Source organism: Henckelia pumila, chromosome 4 (assembly GCF_033568475.1).
Source record: "Henckelia pumila isolate YLH828 chromosome 4, ASM3356847v2, whole genome shotgun sequence".
Taxonomy (NCBI): Eukaryota; Viridiplantae; Streptophyta; class Magnoliopsida; order Lamiales; family Gesneriaceae; genus Henckelia; species Henckelia pumila.
Window position 1 is genome coordinate 61,484,454 of NC_133123.1, and position 23,667 is coordinate 61,508,120.

General features: G+C 36.9%; 3 protein-coding genes, 1 long non-coding RNA gene and 4 other non-coding genes across 9 annotated transcripts; 3 read left to right on the plus strand and 5 right to left on the minus strand.

The window, feature by feature from the left end:
- Positions 1-923: 923 nt before the first annotated feature.
- Positions 924-3,333, plus strand: LOC140865833 (uncharacterized). Its single transcript, XR_012144727.1, has 2 exons — positions 924-1,248; positions 3,091-3,333. It is a non-coding gene; the product is annotated as an uncharacterized lncRNA (long non-coding RNA).
- Positions 3,334-8,538: 5,205 nt separating this feature from the next.
- Positions 8,539-10,664, plus strand: LOC140860346 (basic leucine zipper 23-like). Its single transcript, XM_073263320.1, has 3 exons — positions 8,539-8,676; positions 9,224-10,075; positions 10,342-10,664. Exons 2-3 carry the CDS (start codon positions 9,250-9,252, stop codon positions 10,365-10,367), a joined length of 852 nt encoding a protein of 283 aa, XP_073119421.1. The 5' UTR covers positions 8,539-8,676; positions 9,224-9,249; the 3' UTR covers positions 10,368-10,664.
- Positions 10,347-13,775, minus strand: LOC140860345 (WD-40 repeat-containing protein MSI2-like). Of its 2 annotated transcripts, none has more exons than XM_073263318.1 (6): positions 13,422-13,775; positions 12,581-12,904; positions 12,328-12,471; positions 12,106-12,230; positions 11,396-11,491; positions 10,347-11,302 (listed from the first exon to the last, which is right to left on the minus strand). In XM_073263318.1, the coding sequence occupies exons 1-6, from the start codon at positions 13,701-13,703 to the stop codon at positions 11,089-11,091; spliced, it is 1,185 nt and encodes a 394-aa protein (XP_073119419.1). In that variant the 5' UTR covers positions 13,704-13,775; the 3' UTR covers positions 10,347-11,088. The 2 variants fall into 2 exon arrangements, with proteins under 2 accessions (XP_073119419.1, XP_073119420.1); XM_073263319.1 differs by having other exon boundaries at positions 12,581-12,900; positions 13,418-13,775.
- Positions 13,776-14,770: 995 nt separating this feature from the next.
- On the plus strand, positions 14,771-17,617 carry LOC140864253 (squalene epoxidase 3-like). The gene is made up of 8 exons (XM_073268305.1): positions 14,771-15,084; positions 15,343-15,454; positions 15,565-15,739; positions 15,834-16,002; positions 16,082-16,306; positions 16,419-16,694; positions 16,775-17,053; positions 17,196-17,617. Exons 1-8 carry the CDS (start codon positions 14,824-14,826, stop codon positions 17,328-17,330), a joined length of 1,632 nt encoding a protein of 543 aa, XP_073124406.1. The 5' UTR covers positions 14,771-14,823; the 3' UTR covers positions 17,331-17,617.
- A 4,222-nt stretch (positions 17,618-21,839) lies between these two features.
- LOC140869048 (5S ribosomal RNA) lies at positions 21,840-21,958 on the minus strand. The gene has a single exon (XR_012146441.1). It is a non-coding gene; the product is annotated as a 5S ribosomal RNA (ribosomal RNA).
- Positions 21,959-22,359: 401 nt separating this feature from the next.
- LOC140869111 (5S ribosomal RNA) lies at positions 22,360-22,478 on the minus strand. The gene has a single exon (XR_012146501.1). It is a non-coding gene; the product is annotated as a 5S ribosomal RNA (ribosomal RNA).
- Positions 22,479-22,879: 401 nt separating this feature from the next.
- LOC140868269 (5S ribosomal RNA) lies at positions 22,880-22,998 on the minus strand. Its single transcript, XR_012145694.1, has one exon. It is a non-coding gene; the product is annotated as a 5S ribosomal RNA (ribosomal RNA).
- A 401-nt stretch (positions 22,999-23,399) lies between these two features.
- Positions 23,400-23,518, minus strand: LOC140869223 (5S ribosomal RNA). Its single transcript, XR_012146608.1, has one exon. It is a non-coding gene; the product is annotated as a 5S ribosomal RNA (ribosomal RNA).
- Positions 23,519-23,667: the final 149 nt, after the last annotated feature.

The window sequence follows — 23,667 nt, forward strand, 5'->3', positions numbered from 1 at the left end:
GTTTCCTCATGATCATATTGATTATTTGCTATCGAAAAAGTTTGCCGAAATGGATCTCATGATGGCAAATACGATGTGACGAATGGAAGAAGCCCACAAGTTGTTGATAACCGCTATGGGGTATATGCAGAGTGAGATATGTAAGCTTGCTAACAGTGGGGTCCATGTTAGTAAACCTCCTGATAAACCCAAGGATTGTGTTCTTACTCCGAAGAAAGTTTTTGAGGAAGGTAGTAGTTCTCTTGAAAATTCTCACGCTGGCGATCTCTGCCGCTTGGGGAACAAGGGAATCGGAAACAACTTTGATCGTTATTGTAGCACCTAAAATCCAAATTACTAAATCACATGTATTAAATTTAATAAATATTAGGATTATTACTTTTAGGTTTAATTGATTTAAATTTTTTATTTGAATTATGTGCTAATAAAATATTTTTATTATTTATTCAATGGTTTTATTGTATTAACTATTTAATTAATGTTTTTTTTATTGTTTAAGTTTATTTGTTAAAATGATTTTTATTATGCAATTTAATTGTTTTAATAGTTTAAAGGTTTAAGCTTGCATATTTAAATGATTTTAATTAATTTTTTAGTTTATTTTTTAAAATGATTTTAATTGTTTAGTTTATTCTTGTAAATGATTTTAACTATGTAGCTTATTTGTTTAAATTATTTTAAATCGCTCAGCTTGTTATTTAAATATTTTACTTATTGCCGTGACATCAGAATATTTATAGTGTTTAATTCCTCGATTTTCTACCTTGTGTATTTTATTAGTGCAATTAAATATTCAGACCCAAAGTTGCAAGTTTGAGTAGCACTTTTTAAAGGTGAGTAGCATTTTTTTTCCATTTCACTCACACACTCAAATTTATATGCATACATCTATACTTACACACACCTACACACTCAAACTTAATACATAACCCTAGCCCCCAAATTACCCACTCATTTCTCACGCCTCACACACACACAAACTCACGACATCTTCTCTTCTTCTCCAACACAATCCATCGGCATTTTCACCTTCTCCAGCTCTTCTCGTCGCCGCCGCAGCTTCTTCTCCGGCTAGACACCTCCTGGGCGAGCTGGTCGGAGCTCCTTCTTCTTCCTTGAGCTCGGTTTCCAGATCGAGCAGCCCATTCTCCTTGCTGCGATTTTTAGCTCTTTTTGAGCTCTTGCCTTCGGTTTTGGGTAGATATGAAAGATTATGGCTTCTTCTTCTTCCCTTCATCATGTATACGTGTATGTTGTGTGCATTACATCTCATGAAGCTTTTGAAATACATAACATATACATGCCCTGTTCGGTTTTAGTGATTGGCCGAGATGTTTCTTTTTTTTTTCTTCCATGATTCAAGCTTGAGTTATAATGTTTTGGAATGAATATTGGACTTGGGATGTTGGTGATTGTGGCTTCGAAATTTCCAGAAATATGTATCCCATGAGCATTCGAAATTTTCAGAAAATAATTACCATGTTGAGTTCGAAAATTTCAGATTTTTCCTAGCTTATGGTTTGAAATATTGTGTGTTGCATTTTAGGAGCTTTCAAACATATATAGATATACGTAGGTGCCCTGCTTTATATTTATCCGGAATTTTCAGATTTGATATGCCTTGTGAATGTCGAAATTTTTCAGAAACTTATATGAAGCATGGGTTCGAATAATGTGGTGTTTTTAATTGTGTTGATTTGGATGGTGATTGAGGGACTACCATGGGTGATATGGATTTCACATGGTAGTTTCTAGGTTGGCTTGTAGTTGGCTTGTAGGTTTGATTGGATAGAAGGGGGCTGCTCAATCGGTTACATATGGGATCGAGTTTGGGAGTGAAGTTACTGTTGGGATCGAGATAGGACCTGGTTTGAGGAGCCGTTTCGTGGTTCGAGTAGGTCTATGGAGTGGTCGTGAGGTTAGCTTGTAGGCTGGAAATTTGTAGGAGCTTGGGTTGAAGGCCTTGAAGAGGATCCTAGAGGGAAGATCATGTGCAGATTTTTGAAGCTAAGGGACTACTGTCCAGAAATCGATTTTTAAACAGGGGTTAAACTCGGGTTTTGGCCAAGGGCTCGGGTCTGGAATTAGTCTAGGATGTTGGGAATATGTTGGTCGAAGCGGGAATCAATTCGGTTAAGTTTGGGGCGAGTTTTAAATTTTTAAATGTTAAGGTGCAGAATTGTGTTGAACAAAGAGGCTGCTGCCCGGAAATCGTCCTTTTGAAAAATGATCGCTTAGGAAATAAATTCCGAGGATGACTTTTCTACTTAGTTCTAAGTGTCGTGGAGTCGTGGTTTTAAGCGGAATCCTTTTTGGTTAAGAAACGAGCAAGTTATAAATTTTACGGGCTAACCGCTTAAAATAGTCGTAAGTGCAATTTATGGGTTAAATCTTTCATCCTTTGGTTTAGTTCCTAAATCACCATCCCGGTCATTTTTGTGTGAGTCATATGCATGATTATCGCTCAACATTTACATGTACATCATATTTACATATGCATGTTAAGTCCCATATTCAAGAACGAAAGAAAAATATTTTTAGGAACAAAGATATTTACATATGCATGTTAAGTCCCATATTCAAGAACGAAAGAAAAATATTTTTAGGAACAAAGTGAGATGATTGTGACTATAGAAAGTATGAGTTTGGACGAGTTGGGAGACGTTCTGACTTCCCTTACAAAATTTATGGGTTTGGACGAGTTGGGAGAAATCCTGGCTTCCCTTACCAAGTATGGGCAAGACGAGTTGGGTGTTATCCTGACTTCCTTGCGGCATAGTGCACTGCAGCCATGATCATGATCGAAATCACAGAGTCACAATTCAAGGATCTAAGTTCACAGTTACAGTTCAAATATTTATGACTATGTTTCAGTTCAGTTATTCAGTTATTTATGTTCGACTTAGCCATGCATATGTTTCATTCATGTTCACTCCTTTCATTTAAAATTCATTCATTTAAGTTAAGGGCACAAAATATTTTTATTATCATGTTATTTTTAATCTGCGTGTGCTTGTATCTACGTAGTACTCGTTATCTCCCCCATATTCTTGATGAGTCTTTTAGACTCACTACACTTATTGTCTTCAGGTGAGGAGTATTTCATTTAGATCGAGGGGCAAGACTATCGAGTGGACTGCGACGCGGACACAACACATCTCTCCGACCTATGCTCGTCTTTCGCATAGTTACTAGAATTTATATGTTATGAAGCATTTATTTTGCTTATTTGTCAAATGTATGTAATGTTTAGTTAGAATTGTTTTGAGCATGTAAACATTAGATTTTTAAACATCTTTGGATATTTGTTATGTCGACTCTCTTCCTTGGGTTCTCGTTCTTTTCTCGGTTTAGTTTACTTGCGTCGTCGGTTGTTTATTTCTTTCATTTCATTTTGTTTGCTGTTTGAGATAGGCGGGTTCTCACTTAAACAAATAGGTCATGCCGAAATTTTTATAAAATTTTCTGAAAAATCCGCATTTTATTTAATTATTGCTTATGTTGAGACGGGTCGTTTCAGTTGTACTCCTCCTCATCGCCAGGAATAAGAGTTAGGTGGAAGAGTTCATCCAATTCACAGAGCGAGTGGGAAGGCTCCAGTATGGCCTCAATTCGCTGTAACTAATCCGGGAACTCAACCAGGTTGGTATGACGAACAAGACTCTCGACCATTTCTTGGTGCAAATGCTCGGGGGCACTTGGTTATCAGTTTCCAGTCTCTGGGTCTCATGCAGTGGATCAAGAGGTGTTGCGGGAGATGGTCCAGGATTTGTATGGCCCGGGTATTCGACCCATGACAAGACCGGAGTTTGTTAAGCCATACCCTGAAATTATTGATATTAATAACCCGTATCCCAAAGGATTTAAGGTGCCGGACTTTGCTTTGTTTTTGGGAGATGACAATCAATCAACTACTGAACACGTTGCACGGTTTACCATTCGTCATGGTCAATTGGCTAATTATGAGAATTTCCTTTGTTTCAAGTTGAGATTGTTCACGAATACCTTGACAGGTACTGCTTTTACTTGGTATGCTCAATTGCCAAGAAATTCTATTTATTCTTGGCAAGAGATGGAGAAATTGTTCCACACGCAATTATATCGAACTGAGCCAGAACGTCCATTGCAGATTTGCCACATTTGATTCAAAAAACTGGGGAAACAACATGTGGCTTTGTTGACAGATTCAAGAGATTGAAGAGCAAGTGCAAAGTGTTTTTACCAGAATCGAAGTTTGTTAAGCTGGCCTAGAGGGGTTTGTATTTCGAATTAAGGAAGAATTTTCAAGGAATTGAGTTTCGTGATTTCTATGAAATGACAGCTAAGGTGGCCGAATATGAGGAACTGCAGAAAGAGGAACCAACTCCCAGGCCGATTTAGATGTGAAAATACAGTTAGTGGTGTGCTTCAAAACTGTTCTATCTCGAGCCAAATGATGAATGCCAATATTCAAAATTTTATCAACAACATTCGGAGGAACCACAGATAATAAACGAGCCTCATTCCAGCTTCCATTCTTGATAAAGCACCTGACAGATGCATTTGGAGTACCACGAGGATCAACAATGGAAGCTAGAGGTCCTTTCGGGATCCAAGAATCAAACCAAAAACTCAACTCACCAGATCCCACTCTCCAACCAATACCACTTTCCGCAATCGCCCTAACTTTCAACATACGCCGCCAAGTAAAAGAAACAAATTGCTTCAAATTCACCGCCATCGGCAAAGCTGTTCCACAATATCTTGCATGAAGGTATCTGCTCCAAATGGTATCCATTGTCCTAAACCGATACCACAATTTAATAGAGAAATCTGTGACAGAATCTTTGAGTCTTCTAATGCCACGACCCCCTTCTGACACTGGTAAACACGCCTTGTCCCATGCTATCCAATGAGTTTTCAGAGCATCTTGTTTCGATCCCCATAAGAATTTGGCACACAACATTTCAAACCGATGAATCACCGTGCCTGGGGTTTGTAAGACATGAAATAAATAAACAGGTAAGGAGCATAAAACACTCTTAATCAGAAGGAGACGGCTCCCAAAAGATAACAAGGCCAAATTCCACCCCTGTAATTTCCTGTTAGCATTGGCGATGATGCTCTGAAAATAAATACTCTTTCTGACCCGGAGCACCTAGATAACGAACGTGGAAACTCCCCTCACCAAACCCTATGATAGAATAAAATTTCCCTTTCTTAGTCTCACTACAAGACTTAGAAGAAATCACCACACTTTTACCATTGCTGATCAGCTGTCCAGAACATTCTTCATAATGATATAAAAACTTCCGCAATCTTTGAATATTCTGAATAGCACCATTAGAGAATATCATGATGTCATCCGCATAAGCAAGATGTGAAACACCGAAGACACGACCTGTATGATATTTCATCAAAGGGTATCTAACAAACATGCTATCCAAACCCCTAGAATCTGCTGCAATAACAAACAAAAGAGGGGATAGCGGATCTCCTTGACAAAGTCCTCGATGAGATTGAAAGAAACCAGAGAGGGAACCATTTATACAAACCGAGAACCAACAATTAGAAACACAACACATAAACATATCACAAACACCAGGTGAGAAACCAAATGCTCTCAATATCTCTTCCAGAAAATCCCATCGAACTCTGTCATAAGCCTTAATCATATCTAGCTTTAGAATGATGTTCCCACCCCTTGCTTTGACATTAATATGGTTAACCAATTCTTTAGCCAAATGATGTTGTCAAAAATGAGTTTACCAGAAAAAAAACCACTCTGAGAAAGAGAGATAATTTTGGCTAAAATCTTTCTCATACGAATAGCCAGAAGCTTTGTGATAATTTTATTTATCACATCGCAAACTAATTGGTCTGAAATCAGACCAAGTTTGTGCGTGAGCCACCTTCGAATTAGAATAATAGTCGTGGCCGTGAACGCCCTCAGCATTGGCGCTCCATGCATGAATTCTTGAATAGCCTCCAACAAATCCACCTTAATAATATCCCAACAATATTGAAAAAATCCCGCTGAAAACCCATCAGGACCAGCCACACTGTCTGCATTCAAAAATTTAATACAATCGAAAAGCTCCTGTTCCGTAACATCTCTCATCAAAAGACCATTCTCCTCCTCCGTAACAAGAGATGAAATACAACTCCAGTCTGGTTTGGTAAGGGTCGTGTCTTCACTATGAAATACAATAATAGTTATTATTTATATAATTATAGTTATAATCAGTATAATAATTAATATTTAATATATTATTTAGTAACGCAAATATTTATAATATAATAACAATGATTTCGATAATCATGTATTACGATAATTATTAGTTACTGTTATTAAAATAGAAATATTAGTCGCAATCATAATTATATTCATTTAAATAAATTTTATATTAAAAGAATAATAATAAATAAATATTATTTTAGTAATAATATTAATTAAAAGATTCATCTATCAAATATGTGAGACAATATCATTGGAGTTTTTGTGATTTTAAAAATGATTCTTATTCGGATAACCATTTTTAAAAAAAAAATATTAGTTGATTTATCTTTAAATTTTTTTTCAAAATCAACTAATATTTTTAAAATAAAGTAATTTTTTAAAACAAATGGTTATCTGATTAACGATTATTTTCAAAATCACAAAAAATCCAGATATGATCTCATTTATCTGATATGCGGATCTCCTATTCTACCCAACCTATGAAAAATATTAGTTATTTTTTAAATCAATTAATATCTGATAAATCAACTAATATTTTTAAAATAAAGAAATTTTTTAAAACAAATGGTTCCCGTTAAAGATTATTTTCAAAATCACAAAAAATCCAGATACTATCTCATACATTTGATAGACGGATCTCTTATTCGATCCAACTCATGAAAAATATTAATTTTTTTAAAATCAACTAATACATGATAAATCAACTAATATTTTTAAATATTTTTTTTTAAAAAATATTTCCTGTTAACAATTATTTTTAAATCACAAAAACTCTAATGATCTGATAGACGGATCTCTTATCCGATGCAACTGATGAAAAATGTTTAAATTAAAAAATAACAAATAAAAAACAAAAATTAAAAAAAAAAATGCTGCAAGGTCCACTGAAGGCTCGGCTGCAATTAATTGCGGCATCCTCGGTTTCAAAACTATTTTTAATTTTTTTAATTTTTAAATTAATTATAAAAAAACTCATAACGTGTTATTGTTTTTTCGTATGCAAATAAATTACAAAATAACCAAAAAAAAAAAAATATTCTCTTAATCTTAAATCTTAATAATATTCCTATTATTGAAAAATTCAATTTTTTTTTTATATAAAATACATAAAACTGATGAGTTACAAAATTTTGATTTACCAAAATTATGTTAAATTGTTTACGAAAAGATTTAAATTTAAATATATTAAAAATTACGATTAAAAATAAGAAGATATTTTATTCTTTTACAATAATTTTGGAAAACATATAATAATTGATTAAGGGAAAAGTTACAAGGATATAAAGATATAGTTGAACTATAAATTCTATAATTTAATATATAATTTTATGCTAAGTTCTAAAATCAAATTATCGTTACTTATTTTATTTTTTGTTTTTTTTTGAAAATATTTTATTTTTTGTTTAGAAGCATGTTTATTATACAAATATATATTAACTTCGAATTTTCATAAGACATTATAATTAAATTAAAAGTTTGACTTTTAAAGTTATAATGAAAATTAACATATATTAAGTATGAAATAAATTATGAAAAACATAAGAATGAAATATTATTGTTTCGAATAAAAAACATAACATAACAATTAATGGTTGTTTTAATCAATAATTTTTATTATTTTTTTATTATGTATTAAAAAAATATTGACATATATAAGTAGTAAAGTATAACTATAATATATTGAGTGATAATGTTTAGAAAGTTTAATTAGCAAATTCGGATAATATTATTTTACCTTTACGGGCATTACCCCAATGATGTATTTAAGGGTGTAGATTTATCAATATTTATAAGGTCAATTGAAAAAATAGCAGACCCACATGTATTGATAAATCTCAACCCTTAAATTTCTAAAAAAATGGTTGACCCGAAGGGACCTCATTCCACATGAGTCAGAAGCCCATTGGTTCATGCGGAAGTTAAATCGAGGGATGTGCACGAGCGGCAGAGACCTGAAGGAGGGAGCAAACATGACCAATCCCCAGAGCATACCGCACAATATTTCAGCATGGAATATGCTTCACACGAGGATCGAACCCGCAACGCTGGAAAATCTCTTTCCACGTTACCTCATGCCTTACCAATTCGTCTATACTCCTATGGGAAAAAAAAATTCAAATCAATGGTTTTCAAATCCATTAATTTAAAATCATCTCTCAAATCCAAAAATTTAATGAGTGTAAAATTGTCTTTTAAGGATAAAATTGATAGTTCCAAAAAAAAAATTTGATTTTTATATATAAGGATAAAAGTGTAAAAGAAATTCCATTAATTTTCGCTGAGAAACATTTTAAATAAATTTACTATAAAGAATGCTTGGAATAATCTTCCATGAAAAAACTCAACAGCGCTGTCGAAGAATTCAATCTCCAAATGCCCGCCGCCTTATTTTGCGGTTTCAAGATTCAATCATTGGAAATTCTATTGCTCAATCAGCTACTACTAATCATTTGAAGGTGAGTTTCTCTTTCTTTCTTGAATTTTTTCCAGTTATTCTCGATAACCTTTTTGTTCGTGCCAATTTTGAAATTCAGATGTAATTATTTTGTCTACGCATGTTTGCAGATGTGTGATCAAAATGAAAACTACTTCCGTGGAACGAATTTGTTTTTTGGGTTATTAATTTATGTGTTTCAGGGTTATTAGGATTTTTATATGGTCTGAGCGAGGTTAAATGTTGTTTGAATTGAAGTATGTACGTTTAATCCTTTTTTTTTTTCCCCTGAATCAAGAATTTATTACTCGGGCTTTGCCTCAAAATTTATCATTTCTCAATGTTTTGCATTTTTTTTTTTTAAAAACTTGAAATCCATTGTTTTTGACTTGGAGTTGATTATTTCATTGCTGCTATTTCACTAGATGATTATGGCTGATTGTGCTTTATTAGGGTTTTGTTGAGTTTATATAACGAGTAATGGGTACCAAAGCCAATGAGATATAAGATTCCACATTTTGACTCAAGCCACAGTGAAATTTGTTGTAATATTTCTATTGTTGTTTTAGCTTAAAGAAGAATTTTGTGGAAAGAAATGGATGATGAGAAGTTTGAGTTCCCAAGCGAACAATTTTCGCCGTGCTTGGACATGAGCGGTTGCTCATTTGATATAGACGAGTTTCTTGGTCCGACACCGTCTTGCGATGAGGCTCTTGGATGGACAGAGGCCTGCACTGATGTTTTTGGTCGAACACAAGCCTGCACACATGCTCACGCGTGCCACCCATCTGGCCCTGATAAATCCCACACGCACACTTGTATTCATGTCCATACTCAAATCATGCCAACCGCTAGTGATGTTCAGGCGCCTAGCAGTGACAATGCAGAGTGGGTGGACAAGGCTCAAAAATGCCCTTCAGGTAATCGTGAAGCTGTACGAAAGTATCGGGAAAAGAAGAAGGCTCGGATAGCGTTTTTGGAGGATGAAGTTGTTACATTGAGGGATTTGAATCAACAGCTAATGAAGAGGCTGCAGGTTCAAGATTCATTGGAGGCTGAGATTGCGAGGCTCAAGTGTTTGCTTGTGGATATTCGAGGGAGGATCGAAGGAGAAATTGGATCTTTCCCTTACAAGAAGACCACCAAGAGTCAAGACATCTATCAAAACATTTCTAATTCTAATCTTTTGAGTACGAATATGATGGCTCCTTGTAAAATGCAGTGTAATGATCAGATCTATTGTCCTGGCCCCGGACCCAAATTGGATGTTTTAAATAGTAATGATCTTGATGGTTGTGTATCTGACAGCCTTCAGTCTTCGGGCACTCACAATTCTGGTCAGAACATGGTCTCCGAGTTCGCATTCGGGAATGTTAATGGTGTTTCTATTGGTAATGCATCCACCAACAAAAGGAGAAGAGGTGATTTTTATTTTTATTCTTCATTTCATTTTTATTGTATTGAGGCATGCCATGGCAATTATCCTGTGTCATGTTGCTTGAGCAGTCGTCGTCATTACTTAATAAAAAATGGTAGAGTAATCGAGCTTTAACAACTCTTACAAGCAAACCACCAGTTGTGTCGCTATCATTATCATATATTTACTGGTGTTGCACTTGTGGTTTCGATCTCTAAGACACTCTTGTGTGCTTGTGAATTAATCTCTTTTCACTTGTTTATTCGTCAGGGGGACGCAGTGCGAAGGCTAGTTGAAGATTCAAGTGGATGGATGCATTTTATTGCTGAGAATAAGTTTTAATTTCATCACTTCAATTTTTGAAATCAGCCCTTAGCTTGATTCTCTTATATTAAGCTACACAACGAGCTTTATTTAGAGTCCTAATTAGGGGTCCGAGGCATTTCCTGTCTATATATTCGTGTCTTACTTGCATTTCATTGTGAAGTTGGTTGATCAGATTGTAGATTGGGGACATAAGAAGATGATACCAAGATTTTGGGTTTTTGAAAGCTCTGTTTTTCTCTTGGTATTTCAAGACAGTAATTTTATCATTGTTTCCTTCTCACATATTTCTTTTACATCATATTTTTTATAATCTCGTCCAGCTATGTACAAGATTAATTTAGAGTTCATAAAATGGTGATCATTGTTTTGTATTTGCCCTTGTGTAAATTTGGGTACGAAGATACTTGACTTCGAAAAATACATTTCACGAGACATCAGACAAGGTCTTATTTATGCATTAAAATTAATGAAATCCTACAAGGCATACTCATCCTCTGGAGGTTTATCACCACGTCTCTTTCAGTTTCAAAGGTAATCTGCCAAAAGTTTTAAAACTCTCTTTTTTATCCAAGAGAAGAACAAATCTGCCCGCTCTTCTATTTTCTATCGTCATGTGATCTGGATCATGGGTTTCGATTATACAAATATTACAACAAACTTTTTCTCCCAAACTAAATGTGGGCGAGGCGATCAATCGGCAGTTTGTATGTCGTCCTCATCTCGGTAGATGCTCTCTGCCATTTGCCACACCTGAGCAGTATTGTCCTCTGCTACACTCGAAATGACCCATGCCTGGTTCTTGTTCCACGAAAAGTCGGAAATCTTCGCTTTGTGACCGCCATGAGAAAAGAGGAGCTCAGGAGGACCATCTTCCGCTTCACCTTCCAATTGCTCATCTCCCACTCTGAACACACAAGACCCCAGAAAAGTGAGTAATAAGAAGTATGAGAGACATAAACAACAGAGTTGATGATGTAAAATGCTTAATAAAGTGTACCTGTTAATGTCCCAAACCATCAATCTCCTGTCATCAGCAGAAGATGCAAGAACAGTTTCATGGTTAGGATCCCATTCTACCTGAAATACCTCCTCCCTGTGCATGAAATGTAAAATATACGGTCAGCCATTAACTACAAGTCTTTCTACCCTAGGGAAGTAACAGAGTGGGTTTATTTTCACGGGTAAAATATCATAACTGGTTGAATGCAATCAACTTAGGGGAGGGAGATTGGAACCAGACAGTAGTTCTATAGGACCAACAACTGTAATGATTGTATACTACTCATAACTCCTGTAACAATCGTATATTAGTGTGTTTTTTTTTTACCCGTTAGCGTGTTGTTATTAAATAGGTCTAGTCTGTGTTCGTGAAGGGTGTGAACTAATTAACTTTTTTTTCCTCTCTTACTCAGTTGATCCTATTTTTTCACTAGACAATGACTGTAAATATTGTTGATTTCAAGCAAGAATTGTCTTTCGTGGCCAACAAAATAGAAACCACATGCAGTATGCAAAATAACCTCATCATTAGAAATTGCCTTTACATTAGGAGGAACCGAAGTATGTACTGATACTTTCGAGACATCTTTAAATCAAGATATTAAAATTGAAGAGAAGCACTAAACTTGAAAAAAATTACCATGTGGGAGAAGCTGGAGCATGATTTATTTCTGTAACAATCGAAAGAATCGGAAGAAAAGAACATACGTATGACTGCTGAGAGCATGCAATGGAGAACTCAAGTTCCGGATGTCGAACAGACCAACAGTAGTGTCAGAGGAAGCAGTGGCCAAAACCCACTCGTTAAATGGATTGAAAGATAAATAGTTCACCTGAAAATTTGATGGGTATAAGGAGGCGTGTTAGAAGGTAGATAAATTAGGAATAAGCTCAAATTGCATAAGAAAAATGCAGCAAAGAATCTTTCACCTCTTTCTCGTGTACAACAACAGAGTGTTGGAACTTGTTTGTGCGCAAGTCCCAAATCATTAGCTTGCAATCATCTCCCACAGACCCAAATAAATTTTCATTCTTGGGATGCCATGACACATCGTCAACCACATTATCGTGGCCCTAGATCAATGATAATAAAAAGTAGGAGTTGAAAGCCAATTTTACAGCGTGAGACTGAAAGTTTGAGAGAGAGAAATATACTTCTCAAAGATAGTAAGACAACAGTTACCTCGTAGATATATTTAGCTTCAAGTACTTTATCTTGAGGCATTGCAGAAATATCCCACAAACAGATTTTGCAATCATTTGAACCACTCAAAAGATACCCTTCTTTAGAAGGGCTAAATGATAAACCATATCCTTCTTTTTCATGTCCCGTCAATCTCAAGTCAGGATCACTACAGGCATTTCTGGTATTCAACAATTGCTTAGTACAGTCGAACACATATACTTCAGTACCATTTGTCTTTGAGGCAACTATAGCATCATTTTGAGGCATACAGCGAGCCTTGTTCACTTCTCCATCAACTTGTATCTTTTGAACTATCTCTACCTACAGTTAGAAATATATTTTGGAGTCAGTAACTTGCAACTAGATCATCTACTTCAACACTTTGGGTAGATTAAAAGCACAACATTTGGAACGTTATGGACTGTGCTTTACCACCAAGAAGAAAATTTGGTAACTCAGACAGATGGTACCATAAACCCAAAATCTGCCACTGAAAAGGTTCGATAAATGAAAACAAAGACAATGAAAAAATATTTCAAGCGATAAAACAACAAATTGAACAGAAAATGCATACAACAAATGCACGTACTAATATTGAAAACTAAACTGTCATAAATCAAATTTCATCTTGTCCAGTGAAGAATGTAAACTCAAATAAGCCCTTGTCATTACCAGACTAAATAAATCAGCCACGCATTCAATCAAACAGTTGGCGCTTATAAAAACACAAATATACAAGTAGAACCAGAGAAACAAACAAATACACGTGCAGAAAAAGCTTCCGTGCATGCAATGTACTCAATTGCAATAATAGATCTATCATTCAAACATCACCGGCCTTCGGAATAATGGAATTATGGGGGTCGACTTCGATCGCAGAGGTGGGTTCCCGGGGAAGGTAAGCATGAGCGACCATGAGGAAGTTGGGGACGTCATCTGAAGTGTGCGTCCCCAGGATAAACTTATGAACGGACAGATCACCGCCTCCGGACTGCGGCGGCGACGGCAACCACTGAACCGTGAGCGACGGCCACTCGAGGGAGTGGCAGATAACTAGGTCGTACAACAGCGGCGTGTTCTTCTTCCACACCGAGAACTCCTCCTCCACCACCTCCTCCATCTCAAATCCACGCAGTAGCGGTGTTTTCACACGCACAGAAGAAGCGGAAAGGGTAGGGATCCACTCCCTTGTTCCCGCCAAAATGATCGGATACGCGGGAATATCAAGAAGAAGAAGGGTAGAATATGGGCTGGGCCGAATTTTCTATCGGTACTAATATATGGGTTTTTGTATTTGGGCCTAAAAGTTAATTAGTGGAGTTATATTATTTTAATGAAATGCAACGTGTTTTTTTTTTTAAGATTAGAATAGAATAAAATGCAACCGTGTTACATGCTTAGTATTTACTATTTCTATATTGAAATGTTTTGACCAAATCACTACTAACACAAGTAGAAGGAATTTTATTAGTTTTTTGACAGTTAATACTCGTGAGTCAATTTTCTACTTTAATCGTCCATTGAAGTCAAAATGCCCACCTACTTTTACAATGTGGCATTTTAATTTTAATTTTATTTTTATTTCAATTTTCAACTCAGTAATTAGATCGATCTAATTTATTTATTTCAACTAGTCAATTAGTGATAAATGGTAGTGCCTTGAAATTATTTTTTTTTCTAATTATTTTAATATGTATATCTCTATATTATCGATATATCTTTGATATCTTTATTATGACTATATTATATCTCAAAATCTTGGTCAAACAAATATATATATATATGATATGACCATGTTGAGTGAGTATTGAATTTCACAAGTATTCCAACATTTGTTCATTAGCTTTACAACGATGGGAACAATTCTCCGGTCCGGAAAATTATTCTAAGATTTGGACCCTACTCGTGCTGTCTGATTATCTCTATGCCAACACTTAGGTAAACTTAAACAAATAAAAGTCGTGTGAATCAAAATATAATTATAATTCCACCCCTTGGTTTGTTAATTTCCCACGGTTTTGCTCAAGAAACGTGGCTTTACCAATTTGTATGTAAAATTAACCGACTTTGTTTGACCAACAAATTAAGTCCAACTTGGAGAACTCACTAAGTGCCTTCACTTTACCATGATCATTGATCTATATATAAAGGGAGGTTCAATATTAATCTCAAACCAGACATCAAGTAGCATCCTGTGACAAAATAAGTCATCACATTTAACAAGTGAATATATATATACAATGGAAATTGATCTCATGCAAAATTCAATGGAATTATACAGAGTTGGAGGGTTCATTGCATTAGTTTTGGGGTTGATTTGGTTCTACTCGTTGCATGAAGCTGATAAGGGTAAAATTACTAAGATGGACAAGCGTGAAGATTCCGCGGGGTTCAAGAAAAGATCGGAAAACATTGCCAAGTGCCGGACTGACGGCCCACCAGATGTTGTCATAGTTGGCGCCGGTGTCGCTGGTTCTGCACTTGCTTATAGTTTGGCTAAGGTACGTACAAGGAATTAATACTAATTTCATTCTATTTTTATATATATATGATATAATACAATTCATGCATGCAAGTTCTAGTGAATGCGAGGTCTATATATATATATAGTTAGTGGCCACATTTTTCAAATCTGCTAGCTACTTCAAGAATCTGAAGTTGGATTTAAGATATGATCTGATTTTCATGCTTACTAAACATACACTTTTGTGGAGTTAGATACATTTTAACGTGTCGTTTTTGTGGTGATCGATTCACAGGATGGGCGAAAGGTTCAAGTGATCGAGAGGGATCTAAGCCAACCTGACAGAATAGTAGGCGAGCTATTGCAACCAGGAGGCTATCTCAAATTAGTGGAACTGGGAATGGAGGGTAAGATATATATGATCTGATATCCTCATAACTTTGAAATACATTCATCTTTTCTTGAACAAACACACAATTGTTTTAATTAATTAATGTGTCCTTTTGATTATATATAGAATGTGTGAGCGGGATCGACTCTCAGCAAGTATATGGCTATGTGCTTTACAAAGAAGGAAAATATGCCAAATTAACCTACCCGTTGCAAGAATTCAGTTCAGATGTCTCGGGACGAAGTTTTCACCACGGCCGGTTCATCCAAAGGCTGCGCCACAAGGCTGCATCCCTTCCCAAGTATGGCTTGTTTTTGGCTACAAACACTTTCAATGTCAATATTAATTCTCTGTAAATTTAATTCTTATAACATGATCATTTTGTATCTTTATAGTGTGAGAATGGAACAAGGAACTGTCACGTCTTTAATCGAAGAGAAGGGGACCGTTAAAGGAGTCAAGTACAAGAACAAAGATGGGCAAGATGTCAAGGCATATGCTCCTCTGACTATTGTCTGTGATGGATGTTTTTCCAACTTGAGGAAAAATCTCTGCGTACCCAAGGTAAAGTCTGAGTATCAAAACTAGCTTCTTTTACAAGAAAAGATTCCAGATTTTAACATTTTTTATCATCATTTTGCAGGTAGATATTGTGTCACACTTTGTTGGTATGGTACTGAACTTAGAGAACAGCAACCTTCCTCAACCAAACCATGGACATGTTATCTTGGCGAATCCGTCACCGATCTTGTTCTATCCGGTTAGCAGCACCGAGGTCAGATGCTTAGTGGATGTTCCGGGGCAAAAGTTGCCTTCAATCTCCAATGGAGATATGGCCAAGTACTTGAAAACCAAAGTGGCTCCTCAGGTATACTAATTAATCACAAATATTCAGAATTATTGCTAGCTAGTTCCTCATCCTTTGAGTTCTTATAAAGTCTGATGAAATTTTCTTGGACTCTGTTGGATTAATTTTGCAGCTTCCAACCGAGCTTCGTGATGCATTCGTCGAAAGAATCGAGACAGGAGACATAAGATCAATGCCAAACAGAAGCATGCCAGCCTCTCCTCTGCCCACTCCTGGTGCAATCTTGCTAGGTGATGCATTCAACATGCGCCATCCGTTGACCGGTGGAGGAATGACGGTCGCCCTTTCGGATGTGGCTGTCCTCCGAGATCTCCTACGACCTGTCGAAGATTTCAGCGATGCAGCTGCCCTCACCAAACATCTTGAATCCTTTTACACCCTCAGAAAGGTAAAAATATCGCAGCGTTGTCTAAAACAAAACGAGTGAACTTCAGGCACCAACATAAGTTTGTTCCTTTTGTTTTGCAGCCAGTGGCATCCACAATAAACACATTAGCAGGAGCCCTTTACAAGGTATTCTGCCCTGCACCAGATCAAGCCAGCAAGGAAATGCGTGAGGCTTGCTTCGATTATTTGAGTCTGGGAGGGATGTATTCACAAGGGCCAATAGCACTGCTGTCTGGTTTGAATCCAAAGCCTATGAGCTTGGTTGCGCACTTCTTTGCTGTGGCCTTATACGGCGTGGGACGATTGTTGCTACCGTTTCCTTCGCCTAAACGCCTTATGCTTGGAGTCAGATTACTTTCTGTGAGTTTTCTTTACTTCACCTAGAAAACAGTTTAAAATTTGACTAGTAGTATTTCATCATATCTAAGTTTGCATCCCCATGACACCCCTGAAATCCGAATTCGTCATGTTTGACCAAGGTTGTTTATGTTTCTTTGCGCAGAGTGCATACGGGATCATATTTCCTATAGTGAAATCTGAAGGAGTAAGGCAAATGTTCTTCCCTATCACCATTCCGGCATATAACAGAGGCGCCTCAGTTGTAATGAAGAGTGCCATGTTCGATATGATGGCATGATAATATGAGATTTTTGCATAAGAAATCTTAGTGTTGGGGATGAAGCAAGACCAAACATGAAGAGGCATTCTTTATTTTTACTCTACACTTCTATTTTTTAAACATATAAAATCTTTTGTTTTTCCGAGACAAAATTTCGTTTTCTTAGTATAGAATATTCAATTCTAGATAGTACAAAGTTGAGAATAGTTTGTAATAATAAAAAAGTAGTTGTCAAAAAAAAAAAGTATATTAATTGCACAGGAATTCATTATATTATATAATTGCACAAGGAATTCATTATATTATATGAGTCTCTCTCTCTCTTAAATACAAACTAGGCCCAAATAAGAGATGTTAGATAATGTAAATGCTTTGAGCTACGGCCCAAGACGGCTCCAATAAATTATTGGTACTCTTAAAACATGAAAGTTTAATCACAAAACGTATTGTGAGCTAGTTCAAAAGGTTAATTTTATGATAATGATATTTTTTTTGACTATACACATTAAAGGCAAACACTTGTATGCAACCGTTGCACAGGTCGTATTCGTGTGACGGATCTTTTATATGGGTTATCCATTAAAAAGTATTACATTTTATGTCAAAAATATTATTTATTATTATAAATATGGATAGGTTGACCCGTCTCACGAATGAGACCGTTTCACAAGAGTGTTACTCCACATTAAAATACCACTTTTGTCAAACAATATTACTTTCGGTTTGTATATCGATCGGGTCGAACCGTCTCATAAATAAACACATTATATCATATCACAGAAAACCCACCAAAGTTTAATATATCATATCATAATTAAGATAAACATTTTTTTTTTCAAAATAAAAGATTATAATATGAGAAGATAAAGATGATGATGTAATAAATTGAGTTTTTAATATAATTATTAGGTAGTGGTCTTCTGATATTTTTTAAAATAGTATAATTTTGTTGATTAATTAAGAGACTTGTAATATCTCAACATAATATATCAGCTCAAAAGACTTGTGAAGTTTAAGTGTGATATATATTGTTAAATTGGTGTCTGATAAGTTGCTTCTTGGGGTCATAATGATTTGAGACAAAAGGCTGTTTGTGTTTGTTATTGGGCTAATTCCTATCTTAGCTCGGTGGTCAAGGGTGAAGCTACCTTCTAAGGTCCAAATTGTTGGAGAAATGAGTTTTGAATTTTGAGGACCATTAGACTTCGATAATTAATCGAGGATGATTCGTCTTATGAAATTCAAAATTGACTTGATAATTGAAATCTACATTTCGAATAGATGTTTTTGGAATATTAATTTGCTCAAAACTAATTTGGGGTGAATGAGAAATTAATTATTTAATATTGATGTATAAAGTCTAATTAATTGTGTAGTAGAGAAAATGAGAGTTGTTCCACATTGAAAAAATATATAATATTGTGTATGCCAATAGATTAATTAAATTCAAGTCAAACAAGTCAAGCCAACCAACACGCACCCATCGCTGCGAGAGCTTTTATTTATGCTACTTGGAAATGGTCTCGATGACGTGGCATGTGGTACAGTCAGTGTACACGTGGCACTGATTTGATGATGTGGCGATCGAGTGTGCACCACTAGTGACATGGCGACGGTTTATGGCCGTTAGATCGAAGGGACAAGATGAAGGGTTGTGATGGTTTGGTGGTTAGAAAAAATCCAGACCGTTGGATGGCTAGATTAATCTAGATCAAGGAGATTGAATCTGAGCCATTGGATTGGACGATTGTGATTTGATGCATCAAGGGTTACATCCAAAGGGTGTGATTAATCCAAAGAGGGGCAATCTGGATCGTCCAATTTGAAATGGACGCATGAGATTAAATCTGATCAAGGTATATGATCTGGTTGTGCCATGTTCGATATGATGTCATCATGCTTAGAGAGTATTTGGCTGAGCTTATAAGCTCTCAAAAATAGCTTATAAACTGTCAAAATAAGCTGTATGACAGCTTATAAGCTGTTTTTAAAAAATTAAGGGGGAATGTACTTTTTTCAAAAGATCTTATTTTAAGATTCTATCTCTCTAAAATATCCTTGAATATTTTCATAAATCTCCATCATATCCTCCACTCATTAAATATTGGATATTATTTTTTAAAAAAATTCCAAATCACATAAATTTTCTAAATTAAAATATTAAAATAGTATTATTTTTTAATATAGGTTTATTCTAAAACTATTTTCGTATATGTATAACTCGAAGCATTATTTTCATAGAATTATACTCATTTTGATAATTTTGATAATAAAAAAATCTTATAATACCAAACATATCAATATCTTTAAGTTGTTTAAAATAATTTTACACAAACATTTTAACAACTTATTTTTAAAATAAATCCTAATAGCTTATAAGCTTGTAAAACAACTTTTAAGCTCTAGGAGCTTATAAGATTTTTTAAATAAGCTTAGCCAAACACCCTCTTAATCTAAATTTACAAGACATAAAATCTTGAATTTAGAGTTTTAAGCTATAGCGCTTAAATTTGGAAAATATGAAAGTTTGAAACCAATCCTATAACTAGTGAAGTGATAAATTGGAGAATACATATTGTCAAATTTGGAAAACTTGAAAGTTTGAAACCAATTCTATAACAAGTAAAGTGATAAATTGGAGAATACAATATTATCAAATTTGGTGACAATGTATGATCTTTGAATTCTTTACGCAATCATGCTTAAATCCAAATTTGACAAGATATAAAATTTTGAGTTTGGATTTCTAAATTTTAATGCTTATAATTCGAAAAGCTATGATTACCCAAAAATGTGGGAGAAGCAATGAGTAATTAATCATGTAATCATGTTTAAGATTAAGTAAAACATGAATAAGGAAATTCCAAATGGGTTAACGGAGTCCAGAAATGGATTCAGGACACTTAAAATAGCCAAGAAGGTTCCGAGGGTTCGGATGGTTCGGAAGCTCCGAACCAAGTCAGGAGGCTCCGAACTGGATCGGAGGATCAGAACTTAGGATCGGAGGCTCCGAAGTGGATCGGAAGCTCCGTCGGTGAGATCGGACGTTCCGATCGGGACCAGGGCACGTGTCATTGCTGACGTTAGCAAAGTGACATCATGGCTGACGTAATATTGGGCAATCGGACGCTCTGAAGATGGGATCGGAGGTTCCGATCGTGTTCGGACGTTTCGGGTTCGGAGGCTCCGAACTTCGTCTATAAATAGGGGGCCGAGATTTCATTTTCAACTCGCACCTCTCCTTTTCCTCTCTCAATTCCTAGGCCTTCTAACTCAGATCTAGGGAGTTCTAGGCATCCTATTGGGAATCCAGAAGTGGCATAGCGATCCAGGCGTCGTAGCGGAGCTGTGGCCTAGTTTTGAGGCAATTGTCATCAGCGGGCTGACAACGGACGCAGGTATAGCTATGGTCTCCTTAAATTATTTAGGAGTATACAATAGTTTAATTAAGGCTTTTAGAGCTTAATTATTGATGCATGGGTATTTGCATCGTAGAGCTGATATAGGCTTGGAACCTAGAGTGAGACTGCTAGGACTGCCTGTAGTAAGGTACGTAAGTACTGACTGAGATAGCCAGCGGGTTTTGCATGCTTATATGTTGCATTTGTGTGTCATATTATTATGCAGCATGTGCATATAATATTGTGCCTGTCCATCTTGTGAGATGAGCCATGTAGGGCCGCTCAGCCCTGTCTGGATGGGTGATGTCTAGTGACCAGTGACTGACGGGTCATGGGTGATTAGCATCTGGGGACACGGTCCACGTCCTATAGGAATGAGCAGTGTACATAGGATTTGATCCCCGGGTTGTACACTCATGTCCAAGGCGCCTTTACTGAGCAGTTGTATACAGTTATCCCAGATATGGATACCCTATCATTTGCATGCATCATATTTGTATGTTTTACCCAGTGCTTTCGTATTGAGCTTAGAGCTCATGTCCAGTCTTTTCTGTGTATCTGGACCCCCCATTTTACGGGGCAGGTGTAGGTGCAGGATTGAGCACCAGGAGCTTGGAGTAGCCAGTGACCAGTAAAAACAGCAGGATTAGCTGTAGGTTTTGCCTTTAGGCTATTTATTCGATTTGGTTGTATAAATCGAATTGGTTTAAACGGTTGTATTCTTCCGGTCTATTTTTATTTAAGTTTTCCGCAGCGATTTATTTAATGCATGTTTAATTATGCTCCTAACTCTGATTAGGTAGCGGATCCGGGTAGGGTCGCTACATACGGGAGCTTCAGCCTGCTCACACGAAGCTTCTCTCGATACCTACAACAAGTATCTCGGTCTAAAAGACAGAGACACTCAAATTACAACTCGGATATGGTCTTTTGGGGCGTTTATCCCATAGGGCGCGCTGGGACCTACTGAAGCGGCCCGCGTCACCCAGATCGCATGCTCACGTCATGTGATTAAGTCTATTGCATCTTTTATATCCGCGGATTGGACTGAAAGAGTCGGAAATAGGACGGCGAGGAATCGGAAAAACATGAAGTACGAGAAAGAGAAAAAGAAATTAATGAAAAAGGGGTGCAACACGAATACTTCCCAGGGGGTCACACATCCTAGTACTGCTCTCGTCCAAGCACGCTTAACTTCAGAGTTCTAATGGAATCTGGTACATTAGTGCTGGTATGATCGCAACCAACAGTGAATGAATTCTTTATTGTTTTGTCTCTCGAATTGCGGATCGGAGGAACAGGAGCTGCAGTTTCAAACGGACATAACTTTCGAGCGGCTAAGAGATACGAGAGCTTCAGCCTGCTCACATGAAGCTCCTCTTGATACCTACAGAAAGTATCTCGGTCTAAGAGACGGAGACGCTAAAATTACAACCCGGAGATGGTCTTTTGGGAAGTTTTTCCCGTAGGGCGCGCTGGGACCTACCGAAGCGGCCCGCATCACCCAGATTGTACGTTCACGTCGTGTGATTAAGTCTATTGCATCTTTTCTATCCGCGGATTGGACTGAAAGAGTCGGAAATAGGATGGAGAGGAATCGGAAGAACAAGATGTACGAGTAAGAAAAAAAGAAACTAATAAAAAAAGGGGTGCAACACGAGGACTTCCCAGGGGGTCACCCATCCTAGTACTGCTATTGCCCAAGCACGCATAACTTCGGAGTTATGATGGGATCCGGTGCATTAGTGCTGGTATGATCGCACACAATAGTGAATGAATTTTTTATTTTTTTGTCTCTCGAATTGCGGATCGGAGGAACAGGAGCTGCAGTTTCAAACGGACATAACTTTCGATCGGCTGAGAGTTACTGGAGCTTTAGCCTGCTCACGCGAAGCTCCACTCGATACCTATAGTGTGTATCTCGGTTAAAGAGATGGAGACGCTCAAATTCCAAAATGGAGATGGTCTTTCGGGGTATTTTTCTCGTATGTCGCACTGGAACCCACCGAAGCAGCCCGCATCACCCAGATCGCACGTTCACATCGTATGATTCAGTATATTCCATCTTTTCTATCCGCGGATTGGACTGAAAGAGTCGGAAATAGGACGGAGAGGAATCGAAATAACTAGAAGTACGAGTAAGAAAAAAAGTAATTAATGAAAAAAAGGGTGCAACACGAGGACTTCCCAGGGGGTCACCCATCCTAGTACTGCTCTCGTCCAAGCACGCTTAATTTTGGAGTTCTGAAGGGATCCGGTGCATTAGTGCTGGTATGATCGCACCAAACAATGAATGAATTCTTTATTGTTTTGTCTCTCGAATTGCGGATCGGAGGAACAGGAGCTGTAGTTTCAAACGGACATAACTTTCGATCTGCTGAGATTTACGGGAGCTTCAGCCTGCTCACGCGAAGCTCTTCTCGATACCTACAGCCCATATCTCGGTCTAAGAGATGGAGAAACTCAAATTCAAACCCGAAGATTGTCTTTGGGGGCATTTTTCCCGTAGGGCGCGCTGGGACCCACCGAAGTGGCCCGCGTCACCCAGATCGCACGTTCACGTCATGTGATTCAGTCTATTGCATCTTTTCTATCCACGGATTGGATTGAAAAAGTTGAAAATAGGACGGAGAGGAATCGGAAGAACAAGATGTACGAGTAAGAAAAAAAGAAACTAATAATAAAAGGGGTGCAACACGAGGACTTCCCGGGGGGTCACCCATCCTAGTGCTGCTCTTGCCCAAGCACGCATAAATTCAGAGTTCTGATGGGATCTGGTGCATTAGTGCTAGTATGATCGCACCCAACAGTATATGAATTCTTTATTTTTTTTGTCTCTCGAATTGCGGATCGGAGGAACAGGAGCTGCAGTTTCAAACGGACATAACTTTCGATCGGTTGAGAGTTACTGGAGCTTCAGCCTGCTCACGCGAAGCTTCACTCGATACCTATAG

Excerpts from the sequence above, each read along its gene's own strand:
- LOC140864253 (XM_073268305.1), top strand. The coding sequence starts at position 14,824 with ATGGAAATTGATCTCATGCAAAATTCAATGGAATTATACAGAGTTGGA. Across the intron at positions 15,455-15,564 it reads AGTGGAACTGGGAATGGAGG|AATGTGTGAGCGGGATCGAC; the intron begins GTAAGATATATA and ends GATTATATATAG. Across the intron at positions 17,054-17,195 it reads TTGGAGTCAGATTACTTTCT|AGTGCATACGGGATCATATT; the intron begins GTGAGTTTTCTT and ends TTCTTTGCGCAG.
- LOC140860346 (XM_073263320.1), top strand. The coding sequence starts at position 9,250 with ATGGATGATGAGAAGTTTGAGTTCCCAAGCGAACAATTTTCGCCGTGC. Across the intron at positions 10,076-10,341 it reads CACCAACAAAAGGAGAAGAG|GGGGACGCAGTGCGAAGGCT; the intron begins GTGATTTTTATT and ends TTTATTCGTCAG.
- LOC140860345 (XM_073263318.1), bottom strand. The coding sequence starts at position 13,703 with ATGGAGGAGGTGGTGGAGGAGGAGTTCTCGGTGTGGAAGAAGAACACG. Across the intron at positions 12,472-12,580 it reads AAGCTAAATATATCTACGAG|GGCCACGATAATGTGGTTGA; the intron begins GTAACTGTTGTC and ends TCATTGATCTAG. Across the intron at positions 11,303-11,395 it reads ATGGTTTGGGACATTAACAG|AGTGGGAGATGAGCAATTGG; the intron begins GTACACTTTATT and ends TTGTGTGTTCAG.